Source organism: Echeneis naucrates, chromosome 1 (assembly GCF_900963305.1).
Source record: "Echeneis naucrates chromosome 1, fEcheNa1.1, whole genome shotgun sequence".
NCBI classification, from domain to species: Eukaryota; Metazoa; Chordata; class Actinopteri; order Carangiformes; family Echeneidae; genus Echeneis; species Echeneis naucrates.
This window is the reverse complement of record NC_042511.1, coordinates 4,634,682-4,650,565: the sequence shown is the minus strand read 5'-3', so window position 1 is coordinate 4,650,565 and position 15,884 is coordinate 4,634,682. Positions and strand designations below refer to the sequence as shown.

General features: G+C 40.6%; 1 protein-coding gene across 1 annotated transcript in view; it reads left to right on the top strand.

The window, feature by feature from the left end:
• Positions 1 to 15,884, top strand: part of LOC115045525 (protein sidekick-1) — a 196,860-nt gene that overhangs the window by 158,720 nt on the left and 22,256 nt on the right. Inside the window, exons 23-30 of the mRNA XM_029505265.1 lie at positions 2,490 to 2,611; positions 2,699 to 2,811; positions 4,528 to 4,678; positions 6,998 to 7,238; positions 7,438 to 7,553; positions 10,248 to 10,434; positions 11,363 to 11,461; positions 14,122 to 14,316. Of these exons, the coding sequence (XP_029361125.1) occupies positions 2,490 to 2,611; positions 2,699 to 2,811; positions 4,528 to 4,678; positions 6,998 to 7,238; positions 7,438 to 7,553; positions 10,248 to 10,434; positions 11,363 to 11,461; positions 14,122 to 14,316 (1,224 nt within the window). The remainder of the gene's footprint in view (positions 1 to 2,489; positions 2,612 to 2,698; positions 2,812 to 4,527; positions 4,679 to 6,997; positions 7,239 to 7,437; positions 7,554 to 10,247; positions 10,435 to 11,362; positions 11,462 to 14,121; positions 14,317 to 15,884) is intronic.

Sequence of the window (15,884 nt, the reverse complement as noted above, 5' to 3'; positions counted from 1 at the left end):
AGAGAGGGCAACAGACAATCAAAGACCTGTACTGACGAAAGGAGAACAGATAGAGAAACGTAATGAGGGAAGAACGGGGAACACAAAAATATGCAATCTCTGAAAAACAGAAGACCAAAGTCTTTCAGAAATGGACTGAGAGGAAGAGAGAAAGCAGAGGAAGAAGAAAAACCTGCCTCATCCAGCAGGATTTTTGTCCTAACATTTTCTGATGACTAATTTATGAATAAAAGCAGAAAAAGTGAAAGCAAGATGGATACAGACAGTTTTTAGATTCAGAGGTTATTCATTAATTCATGAAAGCAAAAGAGTGAAGGAAAGACGGAGGACGGAAGATTAGGAAAAAGAACTGAAGAATGAGCAGAGAGAGGGAAAGACAGAGATCCTCTTAGCATAGATTCTTGTCTTGTTTATTTATTCATGTATTCATGGAGTTGAGAGAATTTTGTCATTCATCTGAGCAATGCAGCTGATATCATAATTTCCACATTATAACTCTTACAAGTTTGCTGCATGCACTTACAGAGCCATGGTACTGATAGCTATAATTTGTCTTTTGTTGTGCACATGTACTTGGCAGGATCCAGAATAAATATTGCTTTGTTTATGTAATAGCTGGACCCAGTCATGTTATATAGTCCTGTTACAATAAAACTCCACTCCGATACGCTGAAGAATCCGCCTGATGTGCTCTGGTTTACTGGTGTACTACAACACATGGGGTGTGATTTAACACATGGGCTTTACAGATACGTATTCCACCACTTTCAGCTGATATGTTTCTTGCGATGCTACAGCAGAGCTAGATGGATTACAGCAGATCACAGCAGCGTGCTTACAACATGCAGAGATAGAAGTTTTAAATAAACACAGTGAGAAAAAAAAGGTTGAAAAAAAAAAGGCTGAGGAGTTCGGTCTTGTTATCAAGTGAGACAATTTAGTGCAAAGTGGATTGGGACGATTATTTGATTATATAAATTTTATTAACAGAAGCATTTTCTCACGTTTGATTGGATGTAACTTGATAGAAATAAATAAAATAAATGAATGAGAGCATCTCTGCAGCAGTTGTCACATGTGCCCCCTGCCAAACCAACATCAGTTCAATTCAGAAGCTATCAGTAAAGAAGGCCATTCAGAGCCAGCTATGAATTGGGTGTGGCATTTGAAATGTGGAGTTGTAAATCTTTCATTGTGATATTTGGTTCCAGCTGAAGTGTGCATACAAACCATATTATTCCTCCGTGATTTATTCCAGGTAAAGAAAAAAAAACAACTCACCACCAGGAGAAAATAATAGTTGCTTGTTGCTAACCAAATTCAGCGCAGCTTTCAGTTTGAATGTGCCAGAAGCAAATGCTCAGCACGCCAAGAAGCAAACTTGGGCTACTGCAGTGATTCTATTGTCAGATACAGTTCTGTGTCCTGGAAGCTGAATTAGTTGATTTCCAATTATTCTTTCTTTCCAATTATTGATACTTTAATGTTTTAATTGCCTGGAGAGCAGCATTTGGCAGTCATTGTCTAGTTATTTAACTTTCTTCAGCAATGTTTTGTTTTGTTTTTTTTTTTAAGCTGCTTTTATACATTTTAATCTCACATTGTAGACCTAAAGTATGGAGACATATAATATGTCAGGTTCAATGGTTGTTGTGTATGTGACAAGAATTGAGACAAAGTAATCAGGTATACATTTCAATACATCTTGATTTGGTAGACAGCTTTGAATGGACGGAGTGTTTGAACAGGACTGGGGTCATTTTCAGGCCAAGTCCTCACGTGTTTAAGCGTGCCTCGGTTGTGATATTCAGCCTGTCGCCAATTTCTTGTCACTTATCTTCCCCACAGAGATGGAACAATGTTAGAATCAGAATGGCTCCAACATAATTTATGAGGCTTGCAGCGCACTCAGACATTTATAGGCCTTAAATGGACTTTTGTGAACTGTGCATTTAATTCACCTCTCGCCTCCACTAGTGTACAAATTTATCTCTCTGTATTCTATTGTCGACCTCAGGAATATTAAATAAATTGCTCTAACACATGGAGACATGCAGTGCCCTTGCTTTAGTAAAACTAACATTGTTTTTTGTTATAAGAAATGTTTTAATTTCCTGTCTTAATGGCTCAGCATGGACATACTGATACAGATCATGAACCACTAACTATTTCAAGCCTTTGTTATAATAAAATCATTATCAGCCTATTATTAGTGTTGTTGAAATTATATATGAGCCATGTAGCAGCTCTGAAAAAGTCCCAAAAAAAAATCCCTTTTGATTCAGAACCACCAAGCAGATGTGATTTTTATTGTCACTTATTTAGTTATTTGTAACTTTAAATTTCACTAATATTGTTTTTTATTTTCATATGTGGTACTATTGCAAACAATAAACCCGACAATTTGGGTCAAATGATATTTTATTTGCCTGAAAGACGACATACAAAGTATGAAATGAAGTGCTATTCTCTCTGTTTTCTATCTGTAGAACTTCCTGGGGCACCATCTAACTTGGTGTTCTCCAACATTAGTCCTCGGACCGCAACGCTTCGGTTCCACCCTGGTCCTGATGGGAAAACGGCAATATCACGTTGGATCGTAGAAGGACAGGTACGTGTGTCAGTACCTGTGAATCCTGAAAGGCATTACGGAGGAAAGCTATTGTTTTACACACAGAGCAATATTTCTCTGTAACAGGTAGTAAAGGAGGATGGAAAGGAGGAGGCCTGGAGAGTTGTCTACCAGAAGGACAACCAGCCAGATGCCGACACACTGGAGATCCCTGACCTCAATCCATTTACTCAGTACAGGTGAGTGCAGCATAAGTGCCACAACATGCACACAGGCACCCAAACTCATTCTCACGCATCTCACTCTCCACCAGTTTCTGCAGTATTGCTAGACCCAGGTGAAGTCAGATAAATCACAGAGACACACAGAGAGACAGTTCCATCTGACACTTTTCTGTTTGTCAGCACCTTCACAGCAGCTGCATGCAGATCCTTATTACCCTCCCAGACCTCGCTAAAGGGGAGGAGAGGGCTGATGAGAAAGCAGGAAGGCCAGCAGAGAACATTAAAGAGGAGAAATTAAAGGATAAGAGACAAGGAGAGAGAGGAGTGTAGAGGGGAGTACGTAATCCCTGCAAAGGGGCCGAGGGGGTGCAGTTTGTAAATGTGATCTATCACCATTCTTAACAGCTTCCTCCTCATTCTCCCCTTCTCATTCTCCATCTGTCTGTCTGTCTCTGCCTCTCACCCTTCATATCTCCATCTTCATCAGTAATAGGTTTGTGGCATTGGTGCACACATTGTACACTCAAAGGGATTATGTTGTCACAAGCGACACCATTGGGACATGAGATGAAGTGATGCTCTTGTCTGTGTTTCTTATCCCCAGCTTTAAGGCCCTCTTTACACTCCACAATCTATCTCATCTAAGAGCTCATAGACGTAGTCTCTCTCTCTCTCTCCAACACTCACACCCACAAAAACATGGATGCATTTAGAAGTAACAAACTCAACAGATGCTCTGTCATGGGTTTATTTTTGTGTCAGCAGGTCTGAGAAGTTTCTAACTATTGTTTCTGACGGATCTTTGGATTTCTTGACAACAACAGTCCTGTAGTGGCCTTTTTAAAATGTCTTTTTAAAATGTCTCATATCGAGTGTTCCACCTGAGGAATTACATCAAGTATTTTTATTTCTAAAGTATATAGAAATAAATGTATATTTCCATATATTTATTTATATATAATTGTATATTATACATAATATAAATATCAGAAATCCTCACAAACAGTCCAAAAATATTTTCTATCCAACTCTTAATGTGTGAAGTATTACTATCGTGTCACCTATTGAACCTCATTGTGGTTTCTATAATAAGTAAATATAACAGCAGGTTTCACCTTCTGATGCAGCATCTCAGGTTTTTATCACTACTTTTACAAAAACACTGTTTAATTAATAATTATTTATTCAAAAATATATGTGTATTATTATTATTATAAATAATATAATGAATGATAGAATTAAATTGTATACTAGTACTACTACTAATAATAATAATAATACATGTTTTATTATTATATTTATTGAAAATACGTAAACCCCAAACTCAAAATTTTGAAAACTTTACTCCATTTTCCAACTTTAGCGCCTGACCCAGGAAGAATCATCGCCAAGAAACCCTGCGTCCTCCTCCCTGATTAGTTTCATCAATATGAAGTTTCAAACACAAGGGAAGAGAAGCTGATGCAATTTGTATTATTACTCTATGGGAATCTCCATCTAGAGCTACAAGTCAAACTAAACAGTTGTGTTCACAGGCAGGCACACAGCTTCATATTTGGCTGACTGTAGTTTGTAGTAGTGGGTGATTAAATTCAATGTCCCGATAATATCTACACCAATTTAATGGACTGACATCAGCATCACCCAACAGTTTTTTCCAACTTAGGAAGTTCTTCCCAATGAAGCACAATGAACTTAAACCTGATCTGATCTGGTGTCTGTGCTCCTCAGGTTCAGGATGTGTCAGGTGAACATCGTGGGGTCCAGCCCCATGAGCACCCCCTCCAGGCTGATTCAGACTCTACAGGCAGCCCCTGACACACATCCTTCTAACCTCACCCTCCTGTCTGCTACACAGAGCAGCCTGCGCTTCAGCTGGAAGGTACTGCAATGACACACATGTGAGCGTGCTCACACACACACACACACGCTTAAATCTGAAACAGTAAAACTTCATTTACAGTCTTTCAAACAGTGCTGGTTGGACTGATGGGGATTTTCGGTCTCTCGCTCTCTCTCTGGATATTTGCTCAGTGTGTATAAGCGAGTGCATGTGTGCTCAGCAGCAGCAGGACTGAACAGGTTGAGTGGCTGACAGCCTATAATCAGTGCCTCTCTTGGTTATCAGTACTAAAACTAATCTGTCATATTTCCCATTCACTATGTGGACCGCTAGCAGCACAAACTGCAATAGAATTTTCTCCTTACTGTCTTTTCTTCTTTTCTTTTTTTTGCTCTCATTCCTGCCCCCTGTCCCTCTCTCTTTTCCTCCCTCTCTCTTTTACACCACCTTCCCCTCTTCTATTATAACATAAATGGAGGGCAAAGTATTTTCCATTTAAGAGCTGGAATGAGAAAAAGAGCCTGTCAAATCAGACACAGACACTGAGGCGCTATGGGCTACCTGTACAGCATGCTAATGGGATTTTACCTGCATGTTAGCAGCCAGCCTGAGCTTTGCTAGGTTCTCTGCTGTAGTGAAACCATCACAATGGTTTTAGCTAAGGCTATTATTCTAAGCTGCGTATTAAGAGTAATAAAGCTAATGTGACATTCTGTATTATGGCACCTAAATGCTAAGCTGAGCTAAATCACATGGGTATTTAAAATGACTGGGTGTCTCACTTCCTTATCTGTGGCATAGCACAGAGCAACCACTGTACATTGTTGCTTAAGATTTTATGCAGAATAATAATATTGTGAGCAAACCGAACTTCCTGCCTAGGTGGTATGACACAGTGGCTCCGTGGACGGGGTGAGAGGGAAAAGGTATAGACAGCAGAAGGAGGAGGGGTGACAGGAAAGGGGAGTGTGCGCAACTTAAAAAGGATGACGGGGCGGTGAATAAGACAGGGTTGGTGGCACAAAGAAGGATCAGAAGACGGGATGCAAACAGAAAAAAAAAATTACAGGAACTTGAGAGTTTGACTTTAATCACCATGTTCTTGACAAATGTGAAATGGTTGACCGTGTGTGTCTTTGTTTGTATCACACTGTGAGACCTAAACTTAATATTCTACCTATGTTGTCAGGACTTGAGCTTTTCACTAAGCTTTTTTCTACACGAAAAGATCCTAAAATGTCAATATTTGATAGTTCTCTATGACAATTAACTCAACGATTTACTTTTGTCCAGACAAAATAAAATAATCAGAATATTCCAGTCTGTTCCAGAGAGCAATGCTGTGAATTTAGCACCATTTGCTTTTTTGGTGTGTTACTGAATGAAACTGATTATTTGAGAAAATAATTGTCTGATGCAAAGTCAATGGGCAGCACGGTTAACTGGTGGCTCTGAGTTGTCTGTAGGTCTGAGTGTGAGTGGTTGTTGGTCTCTGTCTCTCTCTCTGTGTTGGCCCTGATGGACTGACGACCTGTCCAGGGTGAGCTGGGATTGACTCCAGCACCCCGCGACCCGGACACAGATATGCGGTTTGATGAATGAAACAATTCCTCCACAGTGCAATGAAAATAATTAGTTTATTCTTTTCTGAGATTCTTGCTTTTTTGGTCACAAATGTTTAATGATGCGCAATGAAACACGCACGGTGAATGCATAATTTTCCTCTAATGGCCTGAAGTCATATTAGTAGTACCGCTCCCTGTTAGTTATGATGAACTGTGTCACATTGTTTCATTGAACATTTGAGGTTCTGTGTGTTTTACTATCATAATTTTATTAATCTCAGTTTTACCAAAATTGGCTCCTTGTTCAATCTTCCTTTCAGCCACTTTTTTATATGGATATTTCTTCTTTCATTAATCAGAGTCAAAATTAATTAATTTCAGCGCAGCACAATGTGGCCAAGTGCTGACACATTATAAGAGGCTTGCAGCTCAGGACTGGCACACTGACCTTCATTTATTGAAGTCTTGTAAAATAAACTACTAAATTAAATCTACAATTCTCATTTTCCTGAAATAACATACAGCGTTTCTAAGTAGGCATGTTAGATATTGAAAACAACACACCCTATATATATATATAGTATAAGTACACGTATACATACAGCTGGAATGATAATAATGTTAAATATGGCTGGAATGGAAACAGACCAAACGTACTCAGAGTAGTATGCAAATGTAAGGAAGTGAACTCTCATTATTTCTATGTTCTGTGTCTGACAAGCAAAAAGGAGAAATGGCTTGCGTCTTGCTATTTTCTTCTTCCACCTGATTTTTGATCTTTGTTACTTTTCAGCCTCTTCCTGAGTCTGAGTACAACAGCAGCCCAGAGACTGTGGGCTACAGGCTGCGTGTTTGGAGGACAGATGGACAAGGGGAGGACAGGACTGAGGATGTGGAGGGAGCAGGGGGGGCCACAGAGGCTCCAATAGAGAACCTGAATCCATGGACCCAGTACCAGGTTCAGATACAGGCCTTCAACTCCATAGGACCTGGACCGTGGAGCACCACTGTTGCTGCACGAACCGCTGAATCTGGTACAAACACAAACCTCATTCACTCCAATTTGATTGTAACCAACAGCACCCTTCTGGTTACCCTCAACACGGTTCCTCTGTTCTAGTTTAGCAAACTACAACTTGAACCAAATGAGGAAATTAGATGAAAAAGTAGCTAAGCTTTGTGTGTGTGTGTGTGTGTGTGTGTGTGTGTGTGTGTGTGTGTGTGTTTCCCTAGCTCCATCTGGATCTCCAAGGAATGTGACTGCTGAGGCAGTGAGCTCTACCCAGATCCTCCTCACTTGGGCTCCTCTCCCTCAGGCTCAGAAGAATGGAGTCCTACTTGGTTATAAGGTCTGTAAAGCACTCAAACATATACACACAGACACACAATCCCACCCTGGCATTTTCATTTTACCCCTGTCAGCCCTTTATCACCTCCTCCAACAACCCCACACACTCTCACATACACTGCAATGCACACAACAGTCTGATATAAGAGGAATGTGATGTAATATTCTGTAACTGCTCCAGTCTGTTCTTCCTTTAAAAGCACCCAGATACTGTAGGTGTGCTGACACCCTTTCATTCTTTAGCTTACAGTTGTAGAAAAATGATTAGATTATACATTTATTTTAAAGAAGTAAAAATAATCAGAAAGCCTGTGCGTTTGGGGACAATTTTTTAAATTTAGATCATGAACTCCAGCTTGGAGATTAAAAGATGATGTGTTGAGTACACATGCATCATCTGGATACATTGTGGAGAATCTGCTTTTGCAAATTACCCCACAATCTCTCCACGTGCCAAATTAGAGCTTGTTCTTTTCCTGGATTTTAGTATTAAGTTGAATAAGTCTATCTTGCTGCAACCCCCAGATAGTGATGTAATTGGCTCACACTGAAAAACAAAAAGCTTGTTAATCACTGTTAATGGGGAGGTGAAAGGGGTGCTAATTTGCACCACTTCCTGGCAGTCACACACACTTGTTTTGTACTCAGTGTAGCTCAACCTGCCTTTTTCCAGGCTCCCACACACACCTTCCTGGGGTTTGTTATAATGTACTCTTTTCCCTGTTTTCTTTTAAAACGAACAGAAAAACGTTCCTATTATCTGTATTTTCACATATGTAACTCCCTTTAACATCTTTATAAAGTAAACTTTAATACAGTTACAGCACATGCATATAAAAATGCTATTGAGCAAAGCTCTTAATTGCTCTTACAAAACAAAGCAGAAAAAGGCTTTTAGAGGAAGGGCTTTATCCACCGACATGGACATGGACATGCTGTGGCTGTCTGGTTTACAGCAGTGCCATCCAGTAATTTAAAATTCTTTAGAAAATTCTGGTCATATCATGTCATCAGCCATACCCAAAGCACCTCACGCCCTCATCTGTGTTTCCTCTGGCCTTGCTGAGGCTCATGCTTACAGCAGCAGTATGCCAGCCATGTTAATAGACGGGAAGTGGCTTCTAACAGCAGCTCTTCAACACCTTCCACCCCCAAGTGATGCTGAATTGTTCTCCAGCTTCCTCCTACGCACTCCTCTTTTTAAACACATAAGAGCTGACATTTTCCTTCAAAATTGTTTCAGACAGGACAGGGAGTTCTTGAACAAGAAACAACAGCCCTTGACGCACATCCAAATTGTATCCCGTTACCAATGAAGGAACGTTGTGTGCTGATTGCAGATTTTTTTTTACATGTGGAGAGTATAAACACCATTTTAATTCAGAATCAGGTAAAATATGGGTCCAGTGATATTTTAGGTTTCTCTCAGGAAATCCTATCAACGGACTTCAGCAAAGCTTTTGACTTCTGTAGCCAAAGTCAGAACACAACAACTGGTTGAATTTTTATGTGGTATTGATGAATACTGCTGTGGAAGCTGCTCTTTCATGTGCTGTGATGTACTTTAATGCTGGTCATTGAAATGATTTCATTTCATATGATCTATGTTATAGATCACGGCGGCACAGTGGTTAACACTGTTGTCCCACAACACGAAGGTCGTGGGTTCGGTTCCCGGCCCGGCCTTTCTGTCCCGGTGCCTGCGGGTTCCAGCTTCCTCCCACAGTCCAAAGACATCATGTTTGGGTTCATTGGTGACTCTAAATTGTCCGTAGGTGTGTCCAGGTCTCTGGGATTGGCCCCTGCGACCTGGGAGTGGTTGAAGATGAATGAATGTATGAATTAATAATCTAGGTTATATAGTAATTGAGGTGAGGGTGTTACTATAAGGTCTGCTTCCATCATGCAGACAGTGCTGCTGTGGGCTGGCAGAGTGTCATGATTGCCTGAGTGCACCACTTTCTGGCAGTCACACCCCTTCTTCTACACTCAGTGTAGTTCCCCCTGCCTCTTCTGGGCTCCCACGCACTCCCTGCTGGGGTTTATTTTCATGCACGCCACGTCTTTGTTTTATTCTAAAATTAGGGAGGGCACCTACCTTTTGTCTGTATTTTTGTGATATTGGGTTTTAGTTCAGTCGCACACATTAGCAGCAACAGCATTCACATTAATTTGTACTCATATTACTGGTTAGGTGGGGGATATGAATCTATTAAAAACTCAGCTCCTGAGAGGAACATCCGTCTGTTTAGCTGCTAAATGTTCCACCTTGTTCATCACATAGTTGCTAACCTTTTCTGTCTGCTGGTTGACAGCAGCAGGTTTGTAAAACTTTGTTACTTAAACAAAGACACACTATAAAGCAGTAATACTGACCCAGCTAGAAGATTGAAACACTGAGCTGAAACTTGCTGTAAAGCTTCGTACAGTTTATGGGAACTGCAGAGATAATTATCGGCAGGTTCATCACTAGGAGCAATTCCTTTCACATAAAAGCAGTCCTGCAGGCCATTATTCGTATTATAACAGCCTAAGATTGACATTTTAGTTGGAAAGGAACAAGCTTGGGGACGAGTGCTACAGGGGAGAAAAGTCAGGAAAATATTGAGATTTACTCACTATGCAATGGACTATACAGTTTGTTTATGTATACATATTTGTGATTGTGTGTATGAATTTTTGCGTTTGCATTCAGGTGTTGTACAATGAGAAGGACTCAGATGATCCCCCCAGTGTTCAGGTGGCAGAAGGCGAGGGGAACATGTCGCTGCTCCTCAAGAGTCTCCAAAAATACACAGTGTATGTGCTGCAGGTGCTGGCGTACACACAGATGGGCAACGGCCCCCTGAGCAACTCCATACTGCTCCGAACCAAAGAAGACGGTACGATCTGTGTGTGTGTCTGTTTCAGTGTGAGCACTGACCTTTGTGTTCTGCAGTTTGTTCAACACTTTTGGCTTCTTCTCACCTGTGCGGCTGCTTTTCACCTCTTCACACCTCACCTGTCAACACAGCCATCAGGCCCAGTTTTTCCCCACTTCACTGATCTTCCACTGGGTTCAGTTCACCCATCAGGCCCCCACCGCAGTCTAAACACAGAGAACACTCGATTGTGTAGGTGTGTGCGTGTGTCTGTCTTAGTGTTTGCCCATGTGTGCAGATCTCTTCAGATGCAGAGGTGTGTTAACCATGACAGACTGTTCAGGATGCCAGCAACTCAGACTGAGTATATCAGAATAATGAAATACAAATAGGCACCAACACACACACACATACCAAAGGACACGCACTCTCATACGCATTCATCTTTTATCAAACACTGTCGCATTTGAAAAGTTTTTCTCATTTCAGGATGAAGAAAACAGGGAAGTCAACTCCTGGCAATGTATAATGAACCTCCTTCCTGGCTGTCACACACACACACACACACACAGATACTGTACATACACACATCTACACACCTGGAGTCACATTATTATGTATTTGGTGGTGTGAGACAGGCTTTTTATCAGGAACAGAAGTTGGTGTGAGGTTGAGAGAAAATTACATTTTGTATTTTGTGTCTTTTAGAAGTGCCTCTTAAAAATGTGTGATGCTCACTATATATGTGTGTGTGGACAGCAGTGGAACGTTCATCTGTGATCCTTGGTTTTGCCGTACTAATGTATTAGAAAATATGTGCCTGATGTTTAGATATTTTCTTTCTTATTATACTATCGAAGGAGTTTGTTTGTGCTTCTTCCTGTCTCTCTATGTATATGAAATTATGGTTTCATTCTTTGCCAACTCCCTTCTCTAATTTTCTCCCCAGTCCCAGGGCCTCCTGTCAGGATGGTGTTTCCAGAAGTTCGATTGTCATCAGTTAGGGTGGTTTGGCAGCCACCCACATACCCCAACGGCATCATATTAGGTACAAAAACAAACACAAATATCCAAAAAAAAGCACATATTTTGATAACATTTTAATCATAATCTAAAGTTTCACACTTGTAGTGGTGATAGATTTATTTTCACATACTGAAGGACAGAGATCAGCTATCAGAGGGAATGAGTTAGCAGTTTTGAACAGACACACACACACACACACACACACACACACACACACACACATGCTGCTGTGATCTTTCAAGGGAAGGAAGGAAGTAAAAGCCGTAAAATGGAAAAGAGCTGATTCTGTTTTTAGCTTTCAAACAAGGGTCAGCTCTTTCTACTCTCCACTTCACTGCTCAGGTTTGTTGGTATTTATGTGCGTGTGTGTCTGTGTGAGTGTGTTAAACATCAAGCTTGTACCTTAGAAAAGGGTCATTATAGCTGCTGAAGCAAGACACCTTCTCTAATGCATACATAAACACATATATAAACATTAAGAGCCACACGTATAACCTGTTTCCAAAACCGCAAATCACAGTGAGCAGAGTGAATCAGGAAAAACAGATAAACGAAGAAGAGACGCAAGGTGGAGGCGAAAGGAATGTGAGAGGCGCCGAGCTGGAAAGAGAGTGAACAGAAGGGGAGAGACAGCAGAGAGTAGATGTATGGAGGTGAGAGGAGGGACAGGTGTGTGTGTGTGTGTGTGTGTTTTGCACAAAGAGGAAGAGAAAGGTATTTGTCCTCTCAGTGGGGATGGACTCAGCAGGACAGTGTGAATGATGTGTGCCTATATTGTATAAGGGAGGACATTTAGTGAGACTCCACTCTGTGACAAAAGGATGTGTAGGACACACAAACACAATCCTGCTGTGTCCTTGCTGAGTGTGTCTTCGTCTGCGCGCTGGTGTGCGTTTATCCAGATACTAATAACCGAAGTGTGCCAGTTTCTTTAGTGCTGATGACCGCCTCATTTCTCCTTGGGTTCCCAACCCATATGGCACTGATACAGAAGGTGGACAAAGAAGACACAAGACCACAGAGGGTGCACAATCTAATTTGGCACAAGTCATTTGCGTTCTCACATGTCCTGTCTATGAATATAATACACCCACACGCACACTTTCAAATACACACTGCATCCCATTTCCACACCACATACTAATTAGACTTTAATTTTCACTAAGTGAGATGTTCACTGAAGCCACAAAAGAAAGAACTTTAAGAAGTTGGAATGCCTGAGGAAAAAGTGAATGTGCTATTGATGTTCACTGTTGTCAAAGGAAATGGGGGAAGCTACACAACATCTTGTCTCTTTACAAAGTTTTAATGGCAGTGGCATTTCAAAAGCTCCAGTTTAATGCCTGTCGCCGCACGTTTTGCATCGCTGGCTGTTAGTACAAAACTGTAAACAACACTGATTTATTGGCGAAAACAGCCAAGGCTGTATGGGTTGGAGGCAAAGTACAAAGAATCTGCTCTCATGCACATAACTTAAGCAGGAGCGCTGCACTTGTTAAGATTTTCATCAACACAGACAAGGCCAGCAAGCTATGACAAACTAAAAGAAAAAATGGATGCATATACACATTTGAATTGTTTGAACTATGGAGCAATATGAATTTAGAGTACATTTAAACCTGTTTGTGGAGGATTCACAATCACTTTGTAATGGATCTTAAGCTTCATGTGTCTGATACCATCTATGTTCTGATGATATCCCATACACAGGATGATACTGTGCTCTGACCCATTTGTTTAGATGCAAGAGGATTTGTAGTGTAGCTGTTATCCAATAATCTTCCACATGGTGCGCCCACATTAACATACAATCAGACTATCTGATGAGATTATAAACCACACAACCAGATTATGTACCTCTGAGCAGATTACTATGACAGTTTTACTGTGACCCAATCCTAGCACGCACCTAACACATTAGCGAGATTTCATATACAGTATGTGTGTATTTGGTGTACAATACAATCTTCATATTAACAGTCTTTGTGAGTAGGCAGTGGCCTGTGGAAAGCTTGGCTGGGGATCAGTGGTTTAAGGTTGTGTTCTCTGTGGAATGATATTAGTGTTATTACATGGCCTAGTGCACATGAGATGGAGAAACAGACATAGGCCATATCCACTATGGGACACAGCCAAGGGGACAGAAGATGAATGATTATAAAATATGTGTGTGTTTACTGGGGAATGTCAGGATATGAGCATGTACTGGTCAGTCACAAAATGATGGTTTCCTCTCGTTCTTTTGTGTGTGTGTGTGTGTGTGTGTGTGTGTGTGTGTGTGAGACAGAGAAAGAGTGTAAGGGCTCCATACTGAAGTAAAATGTTAGAGAGTTGGGCAGCACTGGTGGCTTTAGAGCGCTTGCCATGAAATTGTTGCGCCCCTACGTCGTTCAAATCAGGCCGGAGACTTAAGCAGGAAGTCATTCCCCTCTCTTTCTCAGTCCTTGTTTCCTGTCAGCCTCTAAAGGCATAAAAAAAAATCTTTAGTTGAATTGTACCTTTTTGAGCAGCAGCAGAAAACCTTTTTTTTTTTTTTTTTTTTTTTTTTTAATCTTTTATTGATGAAATGAAGCTGTGTGGTATGTACTTGCAGAGCTGTCTGCAGGCTTCTTCCTATCTCATATTGAGGTGTCTTTGATTCCTGTGTGCTCTAAGGAAGGCTCTTTTTCTTTCTTCCACAAGGCTACCAGATCTCCTACTGCCTCGACAGCAGGGACACTCTGCGCTGGACCACGGTGGAGGTGGGGTCCAACGCTCGTCAGTTCACTGTTACAGGACTTTCCCCCGAGCAGACCTACGTGTTCCGACTCACCGCTCGCACCGCCGTGGGCTGGGGGAGAGAACAAGAGGCCCTGGTTGTCACCACTGAACGTAGAGGTACGGGGGACACACATACCATGTCTGCACATTATTGTTGTTACTATTTCCAAATTATTTAAAAAATGTGCAACAATTATGTTGAAATGAACTAGTGTAGTCTCACAGTAATAGCACACGCTGAAATGAAGATTTGTCTTTTTGAAAGCATTTAGTTGCATCTGTGCTGAACAAAAAAATCTGCTCTAAAAAGGCTTACAGGCACAAGGCTGCTGTTCTTTTTGCACCAGCCAGTATAATGTAATTCTGAAACTGTATTAAATCACACACTAATGGAAGCAGTGTAACAAGTGTTTTGGTTTTGTTTCTGTTGGAAAAGAGTACTTGACGATATTGCTGGGTAATTGAACTAAGAATAATGGGGTGTAAGCTTTGGATCTGGAAGTAAAATATGGTTTTTCATGCAGCTCACTACGAACTTATCATGCATGTCATGTGCCATTAATGCCACAACAATGTAATAAACTCTAATGAGATCCATTTTCAATCATAATGATGAATAAGCAAATATAAAATGTTCAATTAGATTAGATGTGAAATTCTAAAAAATGAGCCAATTTTGGGCAGAAGTGACTTGATTAATGTGATTAATTTTTCCGTTGCTTTTACCTTTTAAATGGTTGCCATTAGAAAGTTCTACTATTCAAGACAGCCACAATGACTTTACATTTTGTCCTTGTTTTCATACTAACTTTGATAATGAATGTTGACTTTGATTCTAAAACAGAGTGGTACATTGATCAAGTATTATATTATTTCTTCCGCCTATCCCAGTGCAGGAATAATATCAAAAGGTCAAGTGAATTTTTACCATTTTAAACTTGTATGTTTGATACTTAAACAGTGTAATGAGTCACTATGGGAAGTCTTTGCAGGGATAAAGTTAGGTAAAGCAGAAGCTTCTGGGACGGAGCTCATAAAGGTTATCTGTGCTTCGACAACAAGTAGTTAGTGGTCGGACATGTAGAACCAATTGTTAATGGTGGACTTTGACACAATATAAAGAGTATGACCTTTCATTGTGTGGACATCTTACATGCTGAACAAAACAAAATCACATTTTGAGGCCCCAATCAATGAAGAGCTGCGCTAAATATACACATTGAAATTGCTCGGAATTAGTGCTCCTGTAAGGCTGCACAATTTACTCAGCCATGTTTGCTCAATATGTCTGTGGTATTAGGTATACTGATAACCTCTGCTGAGTGGAACAACAAGGCTAATTATCCTATTTCCATCAACTCTCTTGCAACACTGGCTGAGATCTCATTGGGTTTATCTGCTGTTGTGGCTGGGTCAGAAAAGTTACTTGGCCTTTGTGGAAGAGAGCAGATCAAAAAGCAAAATCTAACAGCTCTAAATCTATTATTAATATTGCTCAATATGAAGATATTTAGACTACACTAACTTTGTACTTTGTAATTCTGGTAATTTGGGATTTTAGAGCACCAAAAATGTTGTTAATTTCCCTCCAGTATTCTGATTTTAGCAGTCACAGGCTACATAATAACACCATTTTAAAACAGAAACAGATTTTGACAGAAATTCATGCCTAGATATAAGAAGCC